Source organism: Mirounga angustirostris, unplaced genomic scaffold, assembly GCF_029215605.1.
Source record: "Mirounga angustirostris isolate CCGP_5_RB_7025 unplaced genomic scaffold, mMirAng1.0.hap1 SCAF_5, whole genome shotgun sequence".
Taxonomy (NCBI): Eukaryota; Metazoa; Chordata; class Mammalia; order Carnivora; family Phocidae; genus Mirounga; species Mirounga angustirostris.
In genome coordinates this window covers 30,254,674-30,279,441 of record NW_026991713.1, presented here as the reverse complement: position 1 = coordinate 30,279,441, position 24,768 = coordinate 30,254,674, and the positions used below count along the sequence as shown (strand labels likewise).

Sequence of the window (24,768 nt, the reverse complement as noted above, 5' to 3'; positions counted from 1 at the left end):
ACGTAGGAACAAAATAAATGATTGTCATGGTTTGAAACCACTCAGTTTTGTTCGTGGTTTGTTGCAGAGCAATAGTAACCAGAACATAAGCTAAAGGGGCATTCCTGGTAAGGGACACCTGGGTGGCTCAGTCGCTTAGTTGTAATTGTCCTGGGAGCTATGTGCTCCCCCAAATCCCCTTCTTCGCCCTCTCCTCTTTCTTCCTTCTCCTGTTAATATTTGCTGTAGGAATTACACTGGACCTAACGAAAAATGCTTCATCTAATAAATACCTAGATTGTCTCCAAAAACAGTAAAGAGGGAATTCTAGCTTAGAAGAAGCAACTTTTTTCAGACTTGCTTGATGCTTTTTAGGATGTTATCAAATCATGAATGATATTTTCTCTTTCTTCCTTTGTGTGTGCGAGGGTTCATTTTTGAAGATACGGTGGTCCAAAACTTCTCCTAAGAAGCTTTGGCGATAGATACACTTACACTCTCGAAAGGCATTTTCCATGACAAAATAGGGAGGTGGGTGGGCCAAATTGCATACATGTGGCCTATTAATACTCTCCTGTGTAAAATACCATGTCTAAAATGTTATTTTGCCTATTGCAGCACGTAGGGACATACAAGGGCCTGCCCCATAGTTCCTTGGGGGTTCTGCTTTGATTTGGGACACTAGCAGAAAGATTAAACAATCACACTTAGTATGACATTGCCAGGGCACCTGGGGTGGCTCAGTTGGTTAAGCATCTGACTCTTGATTTTGGCTCAGGTCACTGATCTCAGGGTTGTGAGATCGAGTCCTGCTTCAGCTCCATGCTGGGTGTGGGGTCTGCTTGCAATTCTCTCTCTTCCTCTCCCTCTGCCCCCCCTCCCCCCCTCCTTCTAAAAGAGGGAGGGGGGATAAAATGAGATTGCCTTCAGCCTTCAAGGGCTTGGTAAGTCTTCCATTGCCTTCTATTTTAACCTTGTTTCATCGAATCAGTACAACACAGATCAAAGCCTGAGTAAATGTTTGTGGATTGTTTGAACTTTGTTCTGTGCCCCTAAATACTCTTAGGAAATCAGTTTTGGACTTTAAAGAAGTTTGAAGATCCCAACTGCAGAACTAGACTGATTCAGGGCCAATTGCAGTAAGAACACAAGAGTAAGGGTATTTGAAAGTCTGCAGGATCTTTCGGAAGATGATTATTACTGTGTGAGCACCTGCAAACAAATTTATACCCAAAGCAATTCTTTTGAAGCAGTTTAATCTGAAGAATGATTTTTTAGGATGAATTTTCAAGAATACTTAACAGCCAGCTACCAAATAACCTGCGCTTGCTGTGTTTCACTTCTCCACTGGTTTCTAATTTGCCTCTCGTAGTCTGCAAACCTTGCTGTATGTTCTCTCCCTCTCTCGCTACCTCCTTCCCCATCTCTTCTGTCTCTTCCCCCTCTCCCTGTCTCTCTCTCTCTCTCCTCCTCTTCCTCTCTCTGTCTCCCCCTCTGTCCCCCACCTTCTTCTCCCTGTCTCTGTCTCTCCCCCTCTCTCTCTTCCTCCTTCTCCGTCTCTCTGTGTGTGTGTGTGTGTGTGTGTGTGCCCCCCACAAACCAGCTTTCCTGCAGGAGGAATCAGAATGAGGACATGAATTTCTCTGGGGTCAGTTCACTGTGTAATCCTGAAAGGGGTACATGGGCAGGGGTCTGGGTCAACTGGACAGCAGGCTAACCATGCTGGAGATCCTTAGGTAAATCAGTTTTGTAATTTATGTGCTCATGGGCCCCAAGATAGGGCAAGTTCTCCACAGAGAGAAAAGGTAGAAGCCTCCAGGCAGATGCCACAACTCTCTGGTGACATATCCGCGGGGGACCCTGTGGCTCTCTCATGATTTTACTGTTGAATTTGGGTTTGATTTGGCAGGTCACTTAATCTCTGCTTCCTCCGCTTCCTCAGCTATAAAATGGGGTCACCACTTCCTAGTCTATATCAGGAGACCTTGTAAAGATGAGCAAAGACTGCTGTTTATAGCAAGAAGAGCTAAAGCTTCAAAGCTCAGTTCTACCACTTCCCATTAGATGACTTCAGGCGCCGTTGGTCTCTCTCTGTCTCAGTTTCCTCCCTGCAACATGAGGATGATAATAGGAACCACCCCACAGGGCTCCTCTGAGGATGGAATGAGCTGATATTGTGCACGAAGTACAGTATCTGATACCTTCCGTAAATGTCACTTGTTCCTCCTGCTCTGTACCTCATTTGTCATCAAACAAGTGTCCCAATCCATGACCAGAAGGCTGGAATTATAAGAGAATCCTAGAATGAAAGGGGAAGGCTCTCATTTTACAGACAAGAAAGAAGAAACTAGTGAGGTCGGGTGACTGGCCCAAGGCTATCCCGTGCATGAGTGAGAAAGCAAGAGCTAGAGTTCAAGGCTCCTAATTGTTGGGTCAGGGTCCAGTCCAATTTTCACTCCTTTGGAGGCTGTGCTGATCTTTCTATCCCCAGATAACCCTTTCTCAGTCTGATTGTTAACCTCAAGACTAGTTGATCCCATGAAGCAGTGCATTCCCTAAGTCTCCTAGAGCCCCATGAACCCTGAAGATAACCTCCTCTCTGGAAAGGCAGCACCCCCCACCCCCACCCCGGGCCCCTGCAGAAGGCCAGGAAAGGTAAGGCTTTCTCCTGAGGAAGAGACCTCAGGAAGCCACTAGCGGGGACAGCAGGTGAGGAGGGGGGCTGGGGAGCTGCAGCTGTTGGCAGAGGTTTCCCTAGTAACCGTGCAGGCTCCGCTCAGGAAGCGAGCCCAACTCCAAGAGGCAGAAAGACTGCCTTCCCCAGCCCCTGCAAGCACATCGGCGCCAAAGGGATGGAGGTAAGGCCAGGAGAAAGGCAGGCGCGGGGCGAGGTGGGGGCCCATGCTGTCAGTTAGAACCTTCCACCTCGCATAGAAGAAAAAGAAAGCAAGAGAATAGCTCTTTGAATCTTCTGGCCTGAGTAAACCGTAAAAACCACCCATTTAATATGAGTCCTTTTGTGGCCGTAGAGGGAAGCAGGCACCCCTCTGTTACCAGCCTTATGAAACAATATGCCAGAAGACGGGGGGCAGAAATCCCAAACGCTGCAACTTTATGGGGGCCCTAAACTCTTCTTGCTCCCGCTCCTTTATTCAGACTGATGACAAAGACCATTTGCTACCAATTTATTGGAAACTTTTTTTTCACAGCTTGAGCTGCTTAAGTGCGGGGCGCTCCTTCTCCCCAAATCGCTGTCAGACACTTGCTGAATGGGCCAGGCTCAATTATGCTCCCCCCACAGGTTCAGCTCACACTGTGACCCTGCATGGCTTCCTGCTATTCATATGTGTTACTTCCCCTTTGTGGTAATGGCTTGTGGCACTTGGCCAGAAAACATTATTAATTTCAGAAGTGGACTGACAAACAACAAACCCACAGTGAAACGAGAGGAAGTGCTGGGGAGGCCAGCTGTCGGCTGGGGCAGAGCAGTAGGAACTCAATGTATGCAGGTTCCAGGAGGAAAGGAGATGATAATCCACAAAGAGGAAATGCACTAAAATTATCCGCCGCCCAGAGGAAAGAAAAAAAAGAAAGAAAAAAAGAAAGAGAAAAGAAATCAGAGAAAAGAAAGGGGGCGGGGGGAGCACACAGCTACTTGAGCTGCAGCTGGACAGGAAATTGCTAACTCTGCTTGCAAATCCCTGCTTTGAACAGGCAGTTTAGGGAATGCCAGGAGCGGAAACCGTTCAGAACTGGATTAACACGAGCCAAGTTGAACTGCAACCCACTTCTCCTTTCTAAGCTCTGGCTGACTTGGGGCACCCAAATGGGAAAGACTGAGTTGGTATTTTTCTGCACTGTTTCTGTTTGCTTTTTATGCACGCTTAGTTGCTCAAAGTCACTCTGGACGGTTTGATCTGATTGTTCTAAACTCAGAGCCGCTTGCCTCCTAGAACGTAGATCACCAAACCATCCCCCTGGCATCTCAACTTGCACCCCGTGGGTGAAAAGCTCCTCTTTCTCCTCGAGGCAGGTAAAGGGACTAAGTTCATTTGAAAAGAGCCTGGAATAGGGGCGCCTGGGTGGCTCAGTTGGTTAAGCGACTGCCTTCGGCTCAGGCCATGATCCTGGAGTCCCGGGATCGAGTCCCGCATCGGGCTCCCTGCTCGGCAGGGAGTCTGCTTCTCCCTCTGACCCTCCCCCCTCTCGTGTGCTTGCTCTCTCTCATTCTCTCTCTCTCAAAAAAAAAAAAAAAAAATCTTTAAAAAAAAAAAAAGAAAAGAGCCTGGAATGTAGGTATGTTCTACTTCTTTTGATTTCATACACCTGCCTTTTGTTTTGGTTTGTGTATTTTTACGCTTGGGACAAGGAGAGGGGATGTCCCAAGGAAAATGACAGGGTATTAAGCCTTTACCTTGAAAGGCACTGTTCGAAATAACCTTGACATAGGTTCAATAGTGGTTTCTGGCCCACATTCTAAACCAGTGAAGCACAAAGCACATTAGAAAGGGACTGGCAAAGTGTGATCTCAAGTGCCAACGTGAAATTTTAAAGCCCACATCCAGGCTCAATGAGCTTAGCTCTGCCTTGCCACGTGCCTGAGAAAGGCAAGGGGGAGTCATCATCCCTGATTCATTTGGTATTCCGACACCAGGATAATTTGCAGGTGGAATTGCCATGGAAACAAACTGGGAAGAGAAGTATCCCTATGTCCTCCCTGGCCTGTGTATTATTGAGTAGAAGACCCTGGCAGGGAAGGAGAGAGGTTAACATGGTGAGTGTCTTCTTATTCTGGCACCCCCCTCCCCCTTTATGACCAGTCATGAGCAGCCAAACCTTACACCTGAGCAAGGTATGCTCTACGGCTTCATTTTCTTCAAGAGCATTACTATTTTCTTAAAGAAGCCAGAACCGTATTCATAAAATATTGTCGGGACACATAATAGGCAGTTCATTCTATGAGGTCATCTTTATTTGAAGCAAAAGATCAATTTCATAAACTACACCGAAAAACATTCCTGGGGTTACTAAAACCACAGGAACTCTGCCCCGCTGTTCCTACAGGACTTTACAAGTCACTGGCGCTCCCCCACTCAAAGATTCCTTAAAAGTATCATTTCACATGTAGGTACAATGAAGGAGAGATTTAAAAAAAAAAAAACACACATTCAATAGCCAAAATAGTTATTTATTAATAATTTAAGGTTTTACATTCTTATAATAAATTTCAGCTCAAAACTTTACACCATGAACATATGGAGCAACCTAACTCTCTTTTCACAATCATATGCACTTACTTCATCCATCAGACGGGGACCCATGCTCGCACACACACTTCCAGTTTTATACAAATTTTTTTTTTAAAAAGGAAAGAAACCAACCCAAAGTATTGCATTTGAGGTGACACTCCCTGAAGAATTTTGTACAGAGGTAATATACTGTTTAGCACAGCTGATGTTTAAAAAAAAAAAAAAAGTGAGCCATGATTTTGGTGTCTTTCCAAGATATCCCCTTTGAGACAACACAAGCCAAAATATTTACAAATGTAAGGCATAGTCAAACTACATTAAGAGGGGGAAAAAAAAATCACAAGGAAGATATATGAAAGAGATTAAAGGCTGCACCATACCAAGGTCTCAGTGATAAGTGTCCATGAAAATGTCATTCAGAGTTGGTGAAGTTGAGCATGCTGCAAATATATCCTTTGGATTAGAAAAGAGCAAATGTTTCTATTTTTTGTTGTTGTTGTTTTAAGAAGTGGCATACTGCCCTTTCTCCCTTTGGATGATTTCTTTTAAACCCAACAAAGAAAAAACAAACACAGTTCAAACAAACACTGTCAAGTGATTTAAGATCAAATATTTACAATAATCAAATGGAGTATCAGATTTATTTTATTTATTATTACTTATTTTTGTTTTGTATTTTTTATTTTTTGCAAACTGATACTACAAATACAGAGCTGAAACCTCTCTTTGGCTCCTCTATATGCAATATTGAATCAGTCTTCACTGAAGACAATATAGAGTCAGTTCCAGATGCAGAAGGAAACAGTCACACAAGGCCCTAAAGAACACACGCTCCTACCCCTACCATTTGGTCCTACCCTATATACCTGGAAACCCTCAAATTCCAGTCCCTGCATGGGTAGGCTGTACACGTAGGTATGGAGCAAACCTACGGCCTGGATCTACATAGCATGTTCTGGTCTTCCAACAAGAGCGGAGCAAATCTCTCCCATCATAATAACCAATTCCACATGTGGGAACCTTGTCTAATACAGACAACTGGAGTCGTTTTGACCCCAGGGGCCACATACAAAGAAAGCAGCCCAGCTGATGCTGCCAAGAGAAACGGCTAAAGGAATGGACACATCCCACCAAGGGGATGTGGGGCCTTTCACGTGGACTGCAGGGAGTCCACCTGGTAGACATTCTGGTTGGAGGGGGTGGTGAAATAGAGCGGCTGCGCAGGGACCCGATTGTCACAGGGGCTGCTGAGTCCAAGCGTCCTCTCGAAGTCCAGCAGCTGGCCCATGAAGTTGAAGTTGGGGGAGATGTTGGATTTCTTCATCTTGACAATGTCATAAGCATCGTTCATTGACAGGTTGAGCTTCTGCATTAGATAAGCCACAGTGACAGTGACCGAGCGGCTAATGCCGGCCAAGCAATGCACCAAGACACCACAGTTTTTGCCCCGGGCTTCATCTGTAAACACAAAAAGAAAAACAAGATTTCAGCAGACCAAAAACCACTCTTTGTGAACGATCGGTCTAAAAACTGAATTTTAAAAAAAGAAGGAAAGAAAGAAAAAGAACCGCATGTGGCAGTTGAGCCCCACAAGCAGCAGCAGATGCATCATTGCGATAAAACATGTACACTGGGCACAATTACATAGTTCAGATATTTTCTGAAAAGGGAGCTTTTGTATTAAGTTTCTGCCAACAACAAAAAAAAATCCTTAATGTGTGCATTCTTTGCCTCAGCATGTGAATACCAGAAACCCTGCAATATGGTCTTGAATGCCTTTTATACAGACAAGCAGACTGCAAGGGTCTATTAAATTATTCTCCAACTGTTGTGCCCCTAACAATGGAGGTATTCAGGCATTTTAAAAGAGAGAGGGAAGTCACAGGGGACAGCCCATTAGGAGGAACAGGATGTCGACATGGCCTGAAAATGAGTTCCTTTGTAATAGGAAATGCATTACAATGCCTGGAGATTCGCTTCTCCAGGCTTCCAGCCCACAGTCCTTCCTGCTGGGCTCAGGTTACCCTCACTGTCTCACTGTTAACCGGTATCACAGTAACATTCAACTGGATTACACCATCTAGCATTCACAGCACTTTCCAACAACTAACCCCATGTCCTAAAGTAACTCCCAGATCTTTTAAAATTATAAAGCAATGCTAAAATTCCTGTCAGTAGTGAGTACTACTTCCATCTAGCCGGTCCCAAGTCCAAAGACTGTGAGAAAATCCTGTTGTCTGATCATGTACAGCCTGCTTTCAAATGACTGAATTCAAAGACTCAAGAAACCCCATTTCAAATACACCTGTGGTCTGCAGCCATGTCAAAAAGGCACTTTTTCTTTTCTTAGTGAGAGGATAAACCAGAATTAAGAACCCCCTTGTAACATTAGAGACCTGCACTCCGACAAGCTAGCAAGCAGCAAGAGAGATTAACAGCTTAAATTCTAGGAATGGCTAGGAATTTTGCATTTAGAAGTCTGAGGAAGGACTGTTCATTAGTCTCACCTATGAAAGAAATGGCCTCAGGGAAAAACTGGGACAGGTTTTGACTCCAGTGATCCGAGATGGGGATCTGCTTGTATTTAAACTCTCCTGCGTTCTCAAAGAGATTCGGCAAATTGGGAGTGACGTTCAAGATGTACTTGATGCCGAACTCCTCCAACACGTCCAGGTTGGTGGAGTCCTTGGCACAGCCCAAATAGAGGAAGGGCAAGATCTCCACGGGGAAGGAAGGCTGGCTGTTGGACAGCGGGCTGCCATCCGAGTCCGTTGCACTATTGGGGTCTCGGTCAAGGTCAGACTCAATATCCGAGGAGGAGTCGGAGCTGATCCGCAGGCCCCCGAGCCCCAGCACTGGCAACGGTGGCGAGCTGCTGCTACACGAGCCGTCTAGATTGGTCTCGCAGTGCAGGGCGAACTCGGCTTGGAACTTACTGAAGCCACCTGCCAAGACGAGAAAAGCAGTCGTGTAACCTGAGATCCCGTAGTAGTTTTCACAGCTTGTGAGAGCCGCAACCGGGCGCAGGAAACACCATAGCACCCTACGAAACCCCCTGCACACAGAGCCAATTATAAGAGAGAGACACTTAAATGGGTACCCTTGGGAGGGGAACGAACAGGCCCGCCTTCCCTGGAAACCCTTATTCTTTTAAATCCGGAAATGCACAAAATGGCAACTTTTCTAAATATTTTGAGGGGCTAGGGGATGCAATCTACACCCCCAGTGACCTCTAATGTCCTGCAAATCGTAATTCGAAATCCAACGATAGAACGCAGGGACAGGTGGAGGATATTACGGGTAAGCAGGAGGACAACTCGTTAGAAAGAAACAACCCGTGCCTGTGGCCGGAAGCTGGTGGATTCTGCGCCAGCCTGCTCGCGGGTGCGGGACGCCGGAGGTTCGCAGCCGGGAGCCGGCGGAGGGCCCCCAAGCCCGGCAGCGCGACTCAGAAGCGCCAGGCGAGCGCAGCAGGGGCCCTTGGCAGTCCGCGTGCCTCGCCCGCACCCACCCCACAGCCCCGCGACCCCCGCCCGGCCCCGCGCGCGGGACTCCCCTGGCGCGTACCTTCCAGGTAGAACGCCCGGCAGCCCTCGTCCTTGAGCTTCTTGAGCAGCAATCCAAGCACCGACTCGCCGCCAGTGTTCTCGTTCCAGTCGCTGCTACTCTCGTCGTAGAGTACTACCGTGTCGGTGCCGCAGCGCCGGGTGAAGCGGTCGCGGTCCTCGCCACGCGTGAAGAGCGCGCGCACGGGCAGGTTGCCCTTTTGCAGGCGCCGCAGCATGATGCCCGGGATGGCCACGTTGATGGCCGACTCGATGTGCGACGACTCATACAGCTCCTGCGGCCGGCAGTCCATCAGCAGCAGCCGCTCGTTGCCCAGCTCCAGCTGCTCGTTGAGCCACGCCACGGTCTTGCTGATCGCCATTTCCGACGCGAAGGGCACGGGTCTGAGCGTATCTATCATGGGGGTCGAGCTACCGGAGAGGGCGGGTGCCTACCAGACGCCCCTCGGGGCAGGCATAGGCCGAGCGCGCCGCGCGAAGCTGCCGCTCTGCGAGCGGGGGTTTAATTCCACCTTGCCCTTCCCAGACCGGGTTAGCGGTTGGGGAAAGCGAGACAGAAGTGAAGCCGGCTGTTCCCTCTGCTCCCGGCTGCAGCCGCTCGCTCTTGGTGTCAATGAATCTCTTTGAATGAAGCTGCCCAGACAGTTTTGTTCCTCCCCAGTGAATGAAATCCAATTAATTCGGACTCCCTGCTACTAAGGAGGGGAGGGAAGGAAGAAAAAAAAAAAAAAAAGTCCAGCGGCTCCTAATCCCTCCCTTCAAGGCTGCACCTCAAATCCACCCGGGCGTCTTTCTCCTCGAATTATTCAAACCTCGATTTGCTCACTCTCCCTTGGACTCAGCCCTCGCACACCCCCTGCGCTAGGCAGCTCCTCAATGGATACAAACAGCGAGCGTCTCAATGGATACATTCTCTCGGCCAGCCAATGAGCGCGCTGCGGAAGGGGCTGTTGCCGTGGGGACGGGCCGGCTGGAACAGGTTGTGTTGATGAATTGTTAATGAGTTTGTCATTCACAAAAACGGAAAGGAATTTCCGCTCCGGATAAGCCCCAGTGCAAACAAGCTGCAACAGCGGGCTCGGCGGGAGGAAGGAGAAAGAAGAGGAGGCGGCGGCGGAGGAGGAGCAGGGCACATAAACCAGGGCACTTCAGTTGTCTCATGTTTCCTTCTGTTGAGAGTTCACACTTTGCGTCGGAACTTTTGCGCACAAATGGTGCAATTAGCAGGCACAAAAGCCCTTGTTCGTGACGCCTGCGCTCGCAAGCTAGCTTTAAGAAAACTTGTGCTTTTTTTCCCTTTATATTCCCTTTAAACTCATTTGGACCGGAGTTCGCCTTAACCCCCCTCCTCCGCCCTCCTTTAGGCGGTGTGTGGCATTTGTTTGCCAGTTTAAAAAGCCCAGCTCTGTTTGCTCCGATGTTCTTTTAGTTGAGGCTGTGTTGGGGCTGGTGAACTGCCTGGGCTTTAGTGACCGATGAGGTGTTAAATGCTAATCCAACATCTTTCGAAACAAACTAGGATTTTGTTGAAACATTTTAAAGCAAGCAAACAAACAAATGCCTGGTTGTTCAGATAATAGGAAGAAAGGATTTTTTCTTAATAGCATTTAAATTACTTTATTTTGTTTTTAAACAGTGGAGCCTGCAGAAACAAACTGGTTGGACAGTCCGATGCTTTTATTCCTCTCCAGCGGCCTGGGGCGTTATGAGCCATTGTTCCGGGGATCCAAGTGCCCCCCCCCGCCTCCGCCTTCCCGCGGTCACCCACCGCGCGCTGGGGGATTGCGCTCGTTAATCATTTCTGGGCAGCAAGCTCGGCTTCCGACAGAGGAGCCGGTCTGGCGGGGCTGCAAGGGCTAGGTGCATTTAGGGCGTGCGGGAGCCTGGCGGGCTGTCCTCACCAGCGGCGAGGCTTGCGGGAGCTCGCGCAGGCTCGGCGATTGGTCACGTTGCACAGAGAGACCCGACCGAGGGGAGCCTTCTGTCCCACCCCGGCAACCCCCTCCCCTGCGGGTCGCCGAGCCCTTGCGGAGGACCAGCCGCGCCTGCGCGGTGCGTTCCTTGCCTAGCACCCCGCCACCCCCGCCTCCTGGCTCAGCTGGTGCGGGGTGCTGGGCGACCCTGCGGAGGGGTGCGGAGCCAAACGCTCGACTCTGGGGTTCCGTCACGGCCTGGGCGGGGTGAGGGTCGAGGAGGAGTGCCTGTCGAGACCCCCGGCTCGCAAGGAGTGCTGGGAGTCGCAGAGAACGTCGCCGCCGCTCTGCAGGGCCCGCAGGTAACTGGGGAAGTGCCGGCCAGGCCAGCGCGCCGCGTTCCGCCGAGGCGCCGCCGGGCGGACTGGCCGGGCACCGGATGGAGGCGTGGCCGGGCGGGGGCCGCGGCGGCGAGGAGGCGCATTCCCGGCGCGCAGAGCTCTATTGTTATATAAAAGTGCCGGGGCCTGCCCCTCCCGAGCGGAAAACCACCTGTGTGCGGCCGGCGCGGCGCTGGGGCCGGGGGGGCGAGGGGGGGCCGGCCCTGCGGCCGGAAAGCGCGGGCCCTAATCCGGCCTCCCCTCCCTAACCCCCGGCGGAAAAGAGGCCGCGCATTGTCCCGCCGCCGCCCGGGAGGCGGAAGCGAGGGCAGCGGCTCGGCGGGGAGCGTCTTCCCCCGGCGCCCCTCCCGGCGCCCACCGCGAGTCGAGCAGAGGGCACCTGAGGTCGCGGGGTCTCCCCCAGTCAGACGCCCCGCACCCGCGGGCCTGCCTGCTGACGCCCCGGCTCCAATTTGCATTTTTAGTCACCCGCCTCTTCCCTGGTTTGGAGAATGTAGGCTAAAAAAAGGCGGCTGCGAGGCCCAGGTTGCCAATTTTGGAGCTCTGCTGCAAGCAGGCCGCCCCTGGAGGAGCGTGTTTGACGAAGGTGGGGGTTGCCGCGCGCTCTCCCCGCGCCTTTTTTGGGCATCCCTTGGAACAAAATTCCCATATTTCACTGGATATCATCTAGTTCCAACTGGAGGAGGCCTGCGCCGGAGTTGACGCCTCCAATCTGCCCCCACCTGTTACAGGCTTTTCCCACCCCGAGACTTTTCAGTCACTGGGACCTGGGGGCGAGGCAGGACGCCCTGCAGGGGAGCTGCAAAGAGCAAAATCTTTCAGCCCAGGATCTCCCAACAGAAGAGACAGGGAGGGAAATTGGTTGTTCCTTCGCTATTTTGAAAGTGTACTTACCTGAGCCTGGGCATAGATTGGGGAGGATACTCGCAACACTTCTCAAACCTAAAGACAGAGACAGTTTGACCCGTGCTTCTGAACCCTACGGCAGTCTGGTTCACTGCAGATCAAAATGGCATTCTGACCACTCGGTTCTAAGAGGTGAGGCATAAAGGGTCCCTGCAACGGGGTGGCCAGGGTTAAAATTGTGTCCCTATCACTTCCTAAGCGTGTGCCCTTGGTTAAATCCGTTGTGAACGGCATCTTCCACGTGGCCTAATGAAGATGATGAAAATATTCTCTTCATAGGATCTCTGTGATGGTTAAATGGGTGAAGTGCCCTAGCATGATGTAGATGTGCTATTAGCTGTTGAGGTCTTTACTGTTCTGAATTCCCAAACTGCCTACCGTTCTGAGTTCTTATCTAAATGCCCTTTGAGGCCTGCCTAACAGCCCGCCTGGAACTCCCTTGTCTACAGAGAAGCCCTCGGAGGAACTGCCCTAGGCAGTTTAAGCCATCCCAATTTAGCTGTCAAAGGAGGTGCTGTTACAGACCAGGGTCAAAATCCTTTAATATGGTTAACACTGTGTACCCAGCCACCCTTCTCGTTTCTCCCTAACTGGTTCCCTTTCAACACCCTGTTCTCCAGCCACACCGAATTGATAGAGTAGAAATAATATGTAAATTGGGCATTTACTACATGGAAGGCTACATCTCAGTTTCTGTGTTTACATGCATAATTTTGGTCAGTCTTCAGAAAACCCATGTAAATCATCCCCATTCACAGAGATTAAGGAATTTGCATGAGGTCACTCAGTTACAAACAGTGGAGTCAGGATTTGAGGCCAGACCCTGTACAGACCATTAAGGATTACCTCATACACGTCTCATAGGGTAACACGGAGACCATGCACCACCGCACGGTTCCCTGCCAAAAGTCAAAGGACTCAGTTTTACATTTTGAATTTTGACCACCAGGCTTTTCCAGCTTCACATATCCTGTTGCACCCTCCCTATAAATGTCAAAGATCAAAAGTTAGATTTATTTCCCTGCTCCTTTTACATCTGGTGATTTTCTCTGCACTCACGTCTTTATTAGTCAACCATTCCCTAAATGCTTCATATTTTTCTTCCTTAGAGTTTGTCTTAGATTCTAATCCTAACAACTGCCATTGTAATCTAGTGTGTCAGCACAGCACATGGGCCCGGGCTCCAACCTTAGCTCTGCCACTCACTAGTAGTTTGATAGGGGAAAATCACTTAGCTCCTCTGGGCCTCCATTCATTCATTCATTTATTCCTCCACTCATTTATTCTGGGTTCCAGAAAATCAGGGAATAAAACGGGCAAGAATACCACCTCCACCCCCCCATTCCCCGCCAAAGCTTACATTCTAGTGAAGACAGACAATAAACAAAGTAATTATAGAGTATATTCGGAAGTAAAAGTGCTATGGAGAAAAACAAAGCAAGGAAGGGAATTCAGCAGTATGTAAAATTAGGACTAGCTATACCTTCGTTACAGAACGAGGAGGACTAGAGACACAAAAGGGGTAGGGCACAAGTGAGTATTCAAAAGATGATGTTTTTAAAACTCACTGCCTCCTTCCTGCAGAAAGCTGACTCCCTGTTGCTGGTGATCTTGCCTTTAACCTCATCATCCTGGCCCTGTTGCCCAGGCTCTCAGGAAAAAAGCTAAGAAGAGTTCTAGCTAGCATCAGGAAGGACCACAGGCCGCCTCATTTCCGGAGGCCCCAGTTCCCTGCTGAGGGTATCATTCATGTCCAGAGAACTGTGTTTCCAGACTGGAGAGCGATGCAGGTCATCTCTTACTCCTCATAAGTGCACAGAAGCAACGTGCTACATCCTAACTTCTCTATGTGTGTGTATTTGTGTGCATACCCCCAAGCACCCGTGCTTCAATTCTTCCTTCTTTCATTAGGTGTTTCCCCCTGGAAAGCTCCTTAAAAGTAAGTCTTTTGTTTAGGAATGTTTGCTTGCCTACTGGAGAAGCATTTCAACTCTGCAGAAATTTTCCTGTGTTTTGAGGACACTTGCGATTTACTAGACCCAGAAGGGTCAGCATGACCTTTAATCCTCTTGGGGTAATCTCTGTGAATACAATCACATTTATTAACACATCATGTGAAAATAGTTGAACAGTTTTCCGCTAATAAGGAGAGCGTGTTTTAGAAGGTCTGACTTAAAACGTGGTCTTGTGACATATTCAGGATTCCCTTTTAGAAGTCCCAGGGAGCCTTCAAATTGACAGCCAGTGGCTTTCTGAGCCGCTAAATCTCAGAACAGAATTTCACTGCAGTTGAGAAATGTGTTTGACGTAGTCTGACTTAAAGGGCAGTTGGGGTTCACAAAACTCGAGCTGAGCTCTCCTGACAGGTGCCTCAAAAAGACAGCAAGTTATGTCTGAGCAGCAGAAACCGTGGAACCCAAGAGGACCAAAGGACCGCCAATAGGAAACACCTCTGCACATTTTAGGCTGTGCAGAGGGAAAGCCCAAGGGAGTTTCAAATATGAGCCCCTGGTTTGCTGTCGAACAGCTTGCCCTTTGGTGAGGAGCTGCAGGGTCTAATTTATTAAGCACAGGCTAATGATTGTCCCAAACAATGTGGAGGTTGGGGGAGAGACGGGCCAGATTAGACAGCAACCAACAGGGAGCTAGACAGCAGCAGAGCCAGAATGACAAAGCCACTGTCACATCTAGGGAGTGGTTGGAGCTTTCCTATAAACGAGATGGCACCGTCACACCTTGCCAGAATGATAGGACCTGAAGAAAAATATAAACTATCGTGAAATTCAGACCTTGGCCCTGACCAGGCTAAGCTTTTAAAAACTATGGTCTCCATCAACTTTCTTGTATTTTTCCAATGGAATGCACATTAATGTACATTCAGGAGCCCATAGAGACGTCATCTAGAATTTTCCTTTGAAGCTAGACGCTCTAACAAATTCATTTAAAGATACTAATGTTGATTTCTTTTTTCGGATGCTTTCATCCCTTTCCTTCCAGTGGGGAAACATTCATTGATTCTTCCCTCGTATCTTTTATTTTCAAAAAGTAAGAAATCTAAAAGCATATGTAAATGTATATGTAAGAAGTCCTCAGGAAGCTAGCATCTGTGAGTACAGCCAACCCCACTTAACTATTTTTTGTTACTGTCATTGTTGTTTGGAAATGGAACAATGCTTCCCATTGTATTATTTCCAAAGCCCAGCAATATCTTCAGTGGGAAATTAGGCTTACATTGCCTTCCAGGGAGGCAAGGAGCTATATGTAGTCATCTTTCCAGAAGCTCCTCAGTCATGTCATGAAGCATCATGGATGCTCCCTGGGCATTAGCCATGCTGCATCTACATGCGGAATATTTGCCTTGTGCCTCCTTGTGTGGGCCACAGTTCCTCTGGTGACTTTTCTCCTTATCTTGTGTTCCTTTATTTACGCAGGTGTGAGCAATACAAATAGCTGTTGTGTAAGAGAGACGGATTATTTTTCTAAGTAGGTACTATTTCCTGTCAGCCCTTTTTGCCTCAGCAATCAGGGAAAATGATTGTGCGTGTCCACAATAGAAGGCATGCTTCAGCTTAATTTATCGAATTTAAGAACTTGCAGATCCTCCAAAATATATTGAGGGAACCCCGGGGACATAACTTGTTAAATTTTATTTTGCTGCTCAAGACTGGGAGTTCCAGAGTCAGACCAACCTGGAGTCTAATCCTGACTCAGCAGTTTTCTAATCCTGTGACTCTGAGGGAAATCATATAATCTCCCTATGCCTCAGTGCCCTCATCTGTAAAATGGGGATACTATATTAAAGGGCTATTGAAATAGATGACTTCTATTTGTAAAGGGGTAGGAGCAGCCCTGAAACAATAATAATTCATTGACAGTTACCTGTTTTTATTATTAACACACACACACAGAGAGTTCTTAATAAATAAATATTTATTGACCCTGCTGAAAGGAGATTATATAGTAAAAAACACTAGTGTTAGTTTATTCTCAGGAATAGAAAAACTATCCATACAAGATTTTGAAAAATAAAATTTTAGAGAAGAGTCCATTGCTTTACCATCCCCTTCGCTGGTGATGTAAGTCCCCCCAGAAATTACAGTTTCTCAATGTGTCAAGACCTGGATAAATTGGTGACCTTGAGATTGCTGCTTGCTTCCGAGGAATTTCCCAGCAGAGTCTAGGACCTGCTGAAGGGGCAACATGTCTCCCAGCCCACCCCCCATCACTGTCAGCTCAGGCCAGTCCTGTTTGTTTGTTTGTTTGAAGATTTTATTTATTTATTTTAGAGATAGCGCACTGGGGGAGGAGCAGAGGGAGAGGGACAAGCAGACTCTGCACTGAGCGCAGAGCCCAATGCGGGGCTCCATCCTGGGACCCTGAGATCATGACCAAAATCAAGAGTCCTATTCTTAACCCGACTGAGCCACCCAGGTGCCCCTCAAGCCAGTCCTGTTAACTTCATGTTCTGCAAGAGGGGACTTGGGAATTTATCGCCCAAACGATGTAACCACTCTCTCTCAGTAATCTGGGTTCTCTGTCTCTGATGGGAACACCCATTTATATACTGGGGCCTTATGCTTTTAAGACCTCCTTACATCTAAGAAACCTCATCTTGGGGCACCTGGGTAGTTCAGTCTGTTAAGCATCTGACTTGGACTCAGGTCATGATCTCAGGGTCCTGGGATGGAGCCCCGCACTATGCTCTGCTCTCAGCAGGGAGTCTGCTTCTCCCTCTCCCTCTTCCCCTCCACCCCCGCTCCTCCTCCTGCACGCTCACGTGCTCTCTCTCTCTCTATCAGATAAATAAATAAAATCTTTAAAAATAATAATAATAAAAAGAAACCTCATCTTATGGGAACTTCCTTCCTTTCTCTGATTTCCTGCCCAGCAGGAGCTTTTCAGAGGTGGAAGGAAAAGGGGGTGGGTCCGAGCCAGGTACGAGAGCCACTGTCCTGTGAAATGGAAAGGAATCTTCCATTCGTGGGGGAAGGATGCCCTGCTAGAGGACACATTATGGAAACACTCCTAGCCCTAAGTAAGCAGACCAGCTGCTTAGCACAGTTTCTGTAGTGATTTTTGCACGTGTATGATTCCAAGGTTATTTTTGTTAACCATCTGACGAGCGTGCATCTTTTGATGTATTCCCATCAGGTTTTTCCGGACCTACCAGAACTTTTAGATTCTTTACCCAAACCCCAAAAGTCTAAATGCTTGCTAAGTCATGCCCACTCTTCCCCCCTTTCCTCTCTCCGACATTTTGCCTAACCAGTTCCCAGGGGAAAAGCCTTTATGATGGAATTTCTCTGACTTCTGTTCCATTGTCCTTATGGTAATTTAATTTAAAGTAACTAAGAACTGTAGGACTCTAATGCTTGAGGGAGTGGATACTTAGCTGGGACATTCTTTAATATGTATCAACACCTTCTGCTTAGTGACCAGAGGAGTTCATTTGTTTTTGTTATTGTTGTTGTTGTTTCAGCTTAGGGTAAAGTGTTTAAAAATTAGTTCTAAAAAAATTAGTTCTATTGCTGAAATTGGTGATTGTTAGAGGAAGTGTGATGGGACCCTCCATCTGGCAGCCCACCTACTTGTGGGTGGCCTCCAGCCCTGGGTCCTGTGACCTCCCCCCACATCCCCATATCGCCTAGGATCCTGCCCCCATGAGATGACGAAACCCACTGGTTTTGATTTTGGAGTACTGCTGCCTTTCCTTTGGGATGGCCCTTTCATGCAGGATGCTGTTAATCAAAGCACTGAGGGTAGAGGGAAAGACCTTTCCCAGCCACACACAGTTTGCATAACTGTACTGAGCTGCTGAAACATATATTTTTTTTTTTTACTTGTTAAATTTGGTATGAGATTTACTTCTACAGTGAGAGTGAGGTTGAGTGCAGTGAGGAGTGCAACATAAATGGGAGCTCTAACCACTAGAGACCTATGATTTTTGTCAAAGGAATCTGACATTTATTCTACCATCAAATTGGCTCAGAAGGAGAGGTTTCAAAAAAGCATAGATGCCCAAATCCCATCTTCAGTAGTTCTGATTTAAATGATGTAAGGGGGGCGGGCAGGAGTTGGTAGGTCTCAAAAATCCACCAGGGAATTCTCATATGCAACCTAAGCTGAGAACCACTGGCTTGCACGGATCCACAACATGTGTGCCCCATCAATCCCCTTGCCTCGGGAGAGGTTTCCAGCCAGACCAGGGGTCTCGAATGTTTAGAAACACCTTGGAGGTACTTGCTCTCAGTCCAGAGGCCTCACAGGTCTCTAACTCAAGGACTCTGATTCAGAATGTCTAGAGAGGGGCCCAGGCAACTGTTGCAATCTAGCAGCCAGGAGTGGCTCATACGGGTGGTCCAGACTTTGGAAAGCTCCCAATGATATCCCAGACAGCCATGTTGCTCGCCCATCAGCTCTAGTCAGGAAGTACAGAAATGTTTCGGCTGGTTACCCGGAATCAAATAGCATGCTCTCCCCACAAACATCAGAACTTCATAACAGAAGAATGTAGTGTTAAACATAACTAATCTGCTTGTCCTTGAAAACTCGATTCATGAGGCCTGAAACTGTACCCCAAACTGCCTGTGGATTTGCCTAAAAGAAGGTTTCTCTTGAAAGCAGCATCGGGTTCTTGAGCACCCACCAGTCGTGTGTCTGGAACTGAAATAATTGCTAGGCCATGTGGAAATCAGTCAGGTTTCAGACCCCGCTGTCACTAAAAGGCGGTCTGATTGGGTAGGTTAGACTCCTGTCCAGGTAGCTAGAATGTAACCATAAATATGATCATGGCAACAGAAAGGAAGTGCTGTGGGAGGGAGCAAAAGGAGGAAATGGTTCATGGGCCTTGGGTGTTGCAAAGTGTCTCAGAGAAAACCGTATCTGAGTTAGATCCCCATGGATAAGCAGATTTGCCCTCTCCCTCATCCCAGAGGGACAGGAGACGAAAGGCAATCTAGGCTAGAGAGACAGGTGGCACTAGAGATGAAGCAAAGGTTTGGAGCCATGCGCATGCGTGACAACTGTATGGAGGGCGCAGAGCGTCAAAGAATGTAAGAAAGGTAGTTTAAAGCCCGATGGAAGTGGACTTCAGATGCTATGCTAAGGAGTTCGGAAGTTTTCATTAGGCAGCGAGAAGTCATCAAAGATATTTATACAAGGGTGTGACATGACTTCAGAATATGATTCTGATAACAAAGAGGTGAGTAGACTGCAGGGGGGAGAAAAACCAGGGGCAGGAAAGCCAATTAGGAAGCAGTTGCAATTGTCCATGAAAATGATGCTACCACCACGTTCCTAAAATAACGTACTCATCATCCTGTTTCATTTTATTCCTCTTATTTCTGGGGCTAGAAAAATCACTTAGCCCTTCTGTGACTCAGAATCCCTCCCTATTAATAGAAGATGACAAAATACTTACCTTACCTCACATAGGGAGGTATGTGAGATGCTTATAATTGTAGCCAGGGAAGAGGGGACAGTGTTACTCTAAATGCCAGTGGTATAATTCTGCTCCAGGAGAAAAACTGCCTTTTGCCTCTTACTTTTTGTTATAAAAATTCCAGCCTCACAAGGCGCCTTGGTGGCTCAATTGGTTACGCGTCTGACTCTTGATCTCAGCTCAGGTCTTGATCTCAGAGTCGTGAGTGCAAGCCCTGTCGTGGAGCCTACTTAAAAAAAATTTTCCAGCCCCACAGAAAAGCAGAAAGCTGAGTGAAAGCCTCAGAAACACTCCACGGAGGGAGGAGGCTGCAGAAGTTTCAGGTGCTCACCACCCAGGAAGTAGTATTTCTGATAAAAGGGTCCATCACCTTTAGGGTGAAAATGTCACAGCAACATGTTTGGTTGCAAAAGTGACATTTTGTAAAGAAAGTCTGTCACCTCATTGTTTTTCATTACAAACAAGAGTTTAAGGAGTGTTACTCCTATGGTTCCTATTGCAGCAGTGGGGGTGGGGAGCATCGATGTTCAGAGATGGAGTTACACACAGTCACTTAAGTGGAGAGTTGGGATAAGGCTTTCAGATTGTGCTCGCCTTCTAGGTCTTGGAGTCTGTCCTCAAAGCTAAGGGCACCTGGTCATGCCTTTTCCATCTGCCACCTGACCCTTTCTCAGAACTAAATCTCCAATTCACTGCCCTGGACCACACCGGAACTCTCTCTTCTCTTTGGAAAAGTAACACGGGCGTCTATCACAGAAAGCACTACAGACTGAAAATGCTTTAAATTTTGCCAAAATCACTTTGTCTTCTACCTTTTAAAAAATCCATGCTCAATATACCTGCGAGTTGATGCAAGGTATTCTGAGGGATAAAAAGATAAATCACATGGGGACACTCCCCTCCACACATGGGATTGTGACATAAGAGAGAATATTACAAAGGTAGCATCTGGCATGCTATGAGGACAGTTCAAAATTCTAGATCCAAAAGGATGGTCATGTTAGATGACTGACGTGAGAGTCCTCCCATCCAGAGTCCTTCACTTTGTATATGGCAACTAAGTGGTTACAGAGTGATAGAGTGAGGAGACATGCCAGGAACACATAAAGAGAAGATAATATATGCTACTTCCTGAGGTACCTTCACCTAAGTAATAAATGATAAATTCTCTCTAATGAAATACTTGCTCTGGTACAGTAAATTATTCTAATTCATTTATTCTCTTTTAATGTGAACTTCTTGGAAAGCTTACTGGTAAAATTCCTCATGAAGAAATTGAGAGATTACAAATTACAGAAGAAGAATTTTTAATCCTTACACAAATTAGATCATATTTTAAGGGCAGTTGAAATACCATAGTATCATAGTCTGCATTTACACCTGCTCGTCCATTAGTTGTTAGATTCCTTTACTACAAAGGCTCCAGGAAACATCTAGAAACATGGCAGTGCTAACAACAAAGAATCAGTTATAAAGGGAAAATAATAAAAGTTTATCCATTTGTTACTAACTTAGCCATTTGATAATTTGTTTCAGTCTTCAAAGTTTACATTCAATTCTTTAAAAAAAAATGTGGAAGCCACAGACTGGGAGAAAATATTTACAAAAGACACATCTGGTAAAGGACTGTTACCTAACTCTTGAAACTCAGTGGTAAGAAAATGAACCAACCTGGGCGCCTGGGTGGCTTAGTTGGTTAAGCGACTGCCTTCGGCTCAGGTCATGATCCTGGAGTCCCTGGATCGAGTCCTGCATCGGGCTCCCTGCTCGGCAGGGAGTCTGCTTCTCCCTCTGACCCTCCGCCATCTCATGCTCTCTCTCTCATTCTCTCTCTCTCAAATAAATAAAATCTTAAAAAGAAAAAAAAAGAAAAAGAAAATGAACCAACCTGATTAAAAATGGACCAAAGATCTTAATGGACACCTACCAAAGAATATCTACAGATGGCATATGAAGAGATTCTTCACATCCAATGTCATCAGGGAAATGTGAGTTGAATGAACAATGAGATACCACTAGCAACCTATTAGAATGGCCCAAATCCAGAACAGTACTGACAACACCAAAAGCTGGTGAGGATGTGGAACAACAGAAACTCTCATATATTGCTAGTGGGAATGCAAAATGGTGCAATCACTCTAGAAGACAGTTTGGCAACTTCTTAACAAAATTAGACATACTCTGGTCGTATGATCCGGCGATCGCCCTCCTTAGTATTTACCCAAAAAGTTGAAAACGTGTTCACACAAAAACCTGCACACAGATGTTTATAGGGGCTTTGTTCTAAATTTCCAAAACTTTGGAGGCAACCAAGATGTCCTCGAGTTGGTGAATGGATAAACAAACTGTGGTTCATCCAATGGAATATTATTCAGCACTAAAAAGAAATGAGCTATCAGGCCATGAAAGGACATGGGAGAAACTTAGCATATTGCTAAGTGAAAGAAGCCCATCTGAAAAGGCTACATAGTCTGTGATTCCAACTATAGGACACTCTCGAAAAGGCAAAACTATGGAGATAATAAATCAAGTGACTGCCCAAGGTTAGAGGGAGGGAGGGATGAACTGGAGGGACACAGGGGATTTTTACTGCTGTGAAACTATCGTGTATGATACTGCAATGGTGAATACATGTCATTGTGCATTTGTCAAAATCCATACACTGTATACCATCAGGAGTGAACCCTTACATAAACTATGACCTTTGGGTGATAATGATGTGTCAGTATAAGCTCATCAATTATGATAAATGTACCATGCTGGTCCTGGATGTGGATAATGGGGAGGCTGTGTATGTGTGGGGACGGGATATATATATATATATTTAAAAAAAAAAATCTCTGTGCTTCCTGGTCAGTTTTGCTATAAGCCTAAAGCTGCCCTAAAAAATAAAGTCTGTTTTAAAAAAACAACAACGGGTATGCTACCGTCAGCAGACTTGGAACTACAGAATGTAGTTTTCCCATGCATTAGATGAGAGCCCTCTTTCAAATGTCTGCACGTGTTACAGAGTTTTTTCTTCTCTTAAAGAATAAAGCATTATTGAGTTATATATGGACAGGTAATAACTTGTGCATGGAATAAAATTCCAAAGGAAAGAAGGGATATATAGTAAAGATAGGCTCTCCTAGCTACCTAGTTCTCCCTAGAGGCAGCCACTGTTAACTAGTTTTTGTGTAGCTGCCCAGAGAGAGTCTACACATATATAAGCGTATACATTTAGTATTACTGATGTTCTCATTACAAAATGGTGGCAGACTAAACACACAGGGGTGCAGTTTGATTTTTTCACTGAACACATTTTGGAGATGGGTTCGTATCAGAAAACATAGAGCTTCCTCATTCGTGTTAATGGCTACATAGTATTCCGTTGTGTGGGCACGCATCATTTATTTACCTGATCCTAACTATTGATGGGTACTGAGGTTGTGCAGAATCTTTTTTGCTATTGCAAGTAGTGACTGCAATGAATATAGTCTTCTACACATTTATCCCCTTTACGCGTGAGTATATCTGCAGAATAAATTCTTTTTTTTTTTAAGATTTTATTTATTTATTTGTCAGAGAGAGCAAGGGAGGGGCAGAAGGAGAAGCAAGAAAAGCAAACTCCCTGCTGACCACGGAGCCCAACACAGGGCTCGACCCCAGGACCCCGGAATCATGACCTGAGCCGAAGGCAGACACTTAACCAACTGAGCCACCCAAGCATCCCTCAATCATTGGTTTCGAACAGAAAACATGTAGAGGCACTGGATAATCCCAAAGCACATTTTGATACAAAACTCCCTGATGCCTGACTTCCTTTCTCAACTCATTCTAAATCTCATGCTGTAATTAAAACTGCTCTCACTCCTTAGAATTGCTCAGGGTTAAGGAGCCCTGGTTTTTGTTTAGTTTTAATCCCAGAAAGGTTGTTTGTCTTAAACTCTGCCTCAGCCATTATTATCTATGCAAACCTTCTAAGGAATTTTAACTCATTAAAATAACAGCCTTAATATACTCTCCAGGCATTCACAGTACCCTCCTCCTGCTCAGGCAGGAAGAGTGATACTACCAAATATCTAAAAGCGTTTATCCTCACCCCCAGCCCCCTCCATGAGAGATGATCTGGCCCATTAAACAGAGAAGTGAAAAAGTCCGTTGACTTCTCTTTCTCAGTCTGGGAAAGACTTGTGACACCGAAGTGCCTTGTTTACAATCCCCACGTACCACATTGCTCTTGGCAGCTGATGCTGTTTAGCTGCTGATTAAAAGACACATATTTTACACAAAACAGAATATCCCGAGTCAAAGGGATTTTGAATATTACTTTGAACTGGCTTTATCACGAGTACATAGGAGGAATTCGCTGTAAGTGAGAAGGGAGGTAAGGACTCCATGAAGGTAGAAGATAGCATCAGAGACAATAAAACGGCAATCAGGAGGTAGGTTTGTAAATAGCAGGGTGGATATAGGAAAGGCCACTGTCTGTTGTCCTGGTTCTCCACACCAAGCTGGGCAGAAGCAGTCAATCTGAGCAAAGAGCTACTATATCCAATCCTATTTTGGTGAGAAAAAAACTCACTTAGAGGAAAGTTAGATGAGATTTAGGAAACATATTCTCAACCCAGAGACATTTCACTGGAGCAGCTCTAGTTAACCTTAACAGGGATTATAGATCTCCATTCATCATTCTAACTGGGAAGAAAACAGACTGTAGGCAGGAGGCCAGATTGAAGATATAACATGTGATTTTTAAAAAACTCATTGTCTTAGTCAAATTATCTAAAAAATAAAACCTGAGGCAAAGATCTCTTGTTAAGACTGTGTTGGAAGGTGCAATCCCAAGACTTCAAAAAATGAGAGAAAAAGAATAAAGCCAGGAAGGAAGGAATGCAGATACCAGGTGGTGTGTTAAGGAACTGATAATACTTCACAAAGAAATTTGCGAACTTCCTTGCTTGTCCTACAAGTTACCTTGAAGCAGTTCACCAGGAGGGAGATGGTGCTGAGCTGCCTGGAAGATGTGGGAGGGGATTGGCCATCCATAAGGTCCAAGAGCCTCATCAGCTCAGACCTGGGTCCTGGAGGCCCTGGCTACTGATGCAGCAGGTGAGATGTGGTCTTTCCAAAGCTGCACCCTCAGGAGTCTGTCCATTCAGGAGGAGGCCGAAGCCCAGGGAACAGGTGGGATGTTGAAAGGCACAAAAATTAGTCCAGTATGGTCATGTTTTAAAATTACGGAAGATAATTTTAAAGCATTTCAGGATTCAAGAATTAGTGCTTTCGTGAAGGTTAAGATGAACGACTTTCAGATAAATGAGTCATCAAATC

General features: G+C 46.5%; 1 protein-coding gene and 1 long non-coding RNA gene across 7 annotated transcripts in view; one reads left to right on the top strand and one right to left on the bottom strand.

The window, feature by feature from the left end:
• Window positions 1–5,146: 5,146 nt before the first annotated feature.
• DUSP6 (dual specificity phosphatase 6) lies at window positions 5,147–9,667 on the bottom strand. Of its 2 annotated transcripts, XM_045872878.3 has the most exons (3): window positions 8,796–9,662; window positions 7,736–8,173; window positions 5,147–6,686 (listed from the first exon to the last, which is right to left on the bottom strand). In XM_045872878.3, exons 1-3 carry the CDS (start codon window positions 9,193–9,195, stop codon window positions 6,379–6,381), a joined length of 1,146 nt encoding a protein of 381 aa, XP_045728834.1. In that variant the 5' UTR covers window positions 9,196–9,662; the 3' UTR covers window positions 5,147–6,378. The 2 variants fall into 2 exon arrangements, with proteins under 2 accessions (XP_045728834.1, XP_045728835.1); XM_045872879.3 differs by lacking the exon at window positions 7,736–8,173 and having other exon boundaries at window positions 8,796–9,667.
• Window positions 9,668–9,822: 155 nt separating this feature from the next.
• LOC123843449 (uncharacterized) overlaps window positions 9,823–24,768 on the top strand; it is a 58,445-nt gene continuing 43,499 nt past the window's right edge. For all 5 annotated transcript variants that reach the window (XR_008505934.2, XR_010411422.1, XR_010411423.1 and 2 more), the window contains exon 1: window positions 9,823–11,069. This is a non-coding gene — a long non-coding RNA (uncharacterized LOC123843449). The remainder of the gene's footprint in view (window positions 11,070–24,768) is intronic.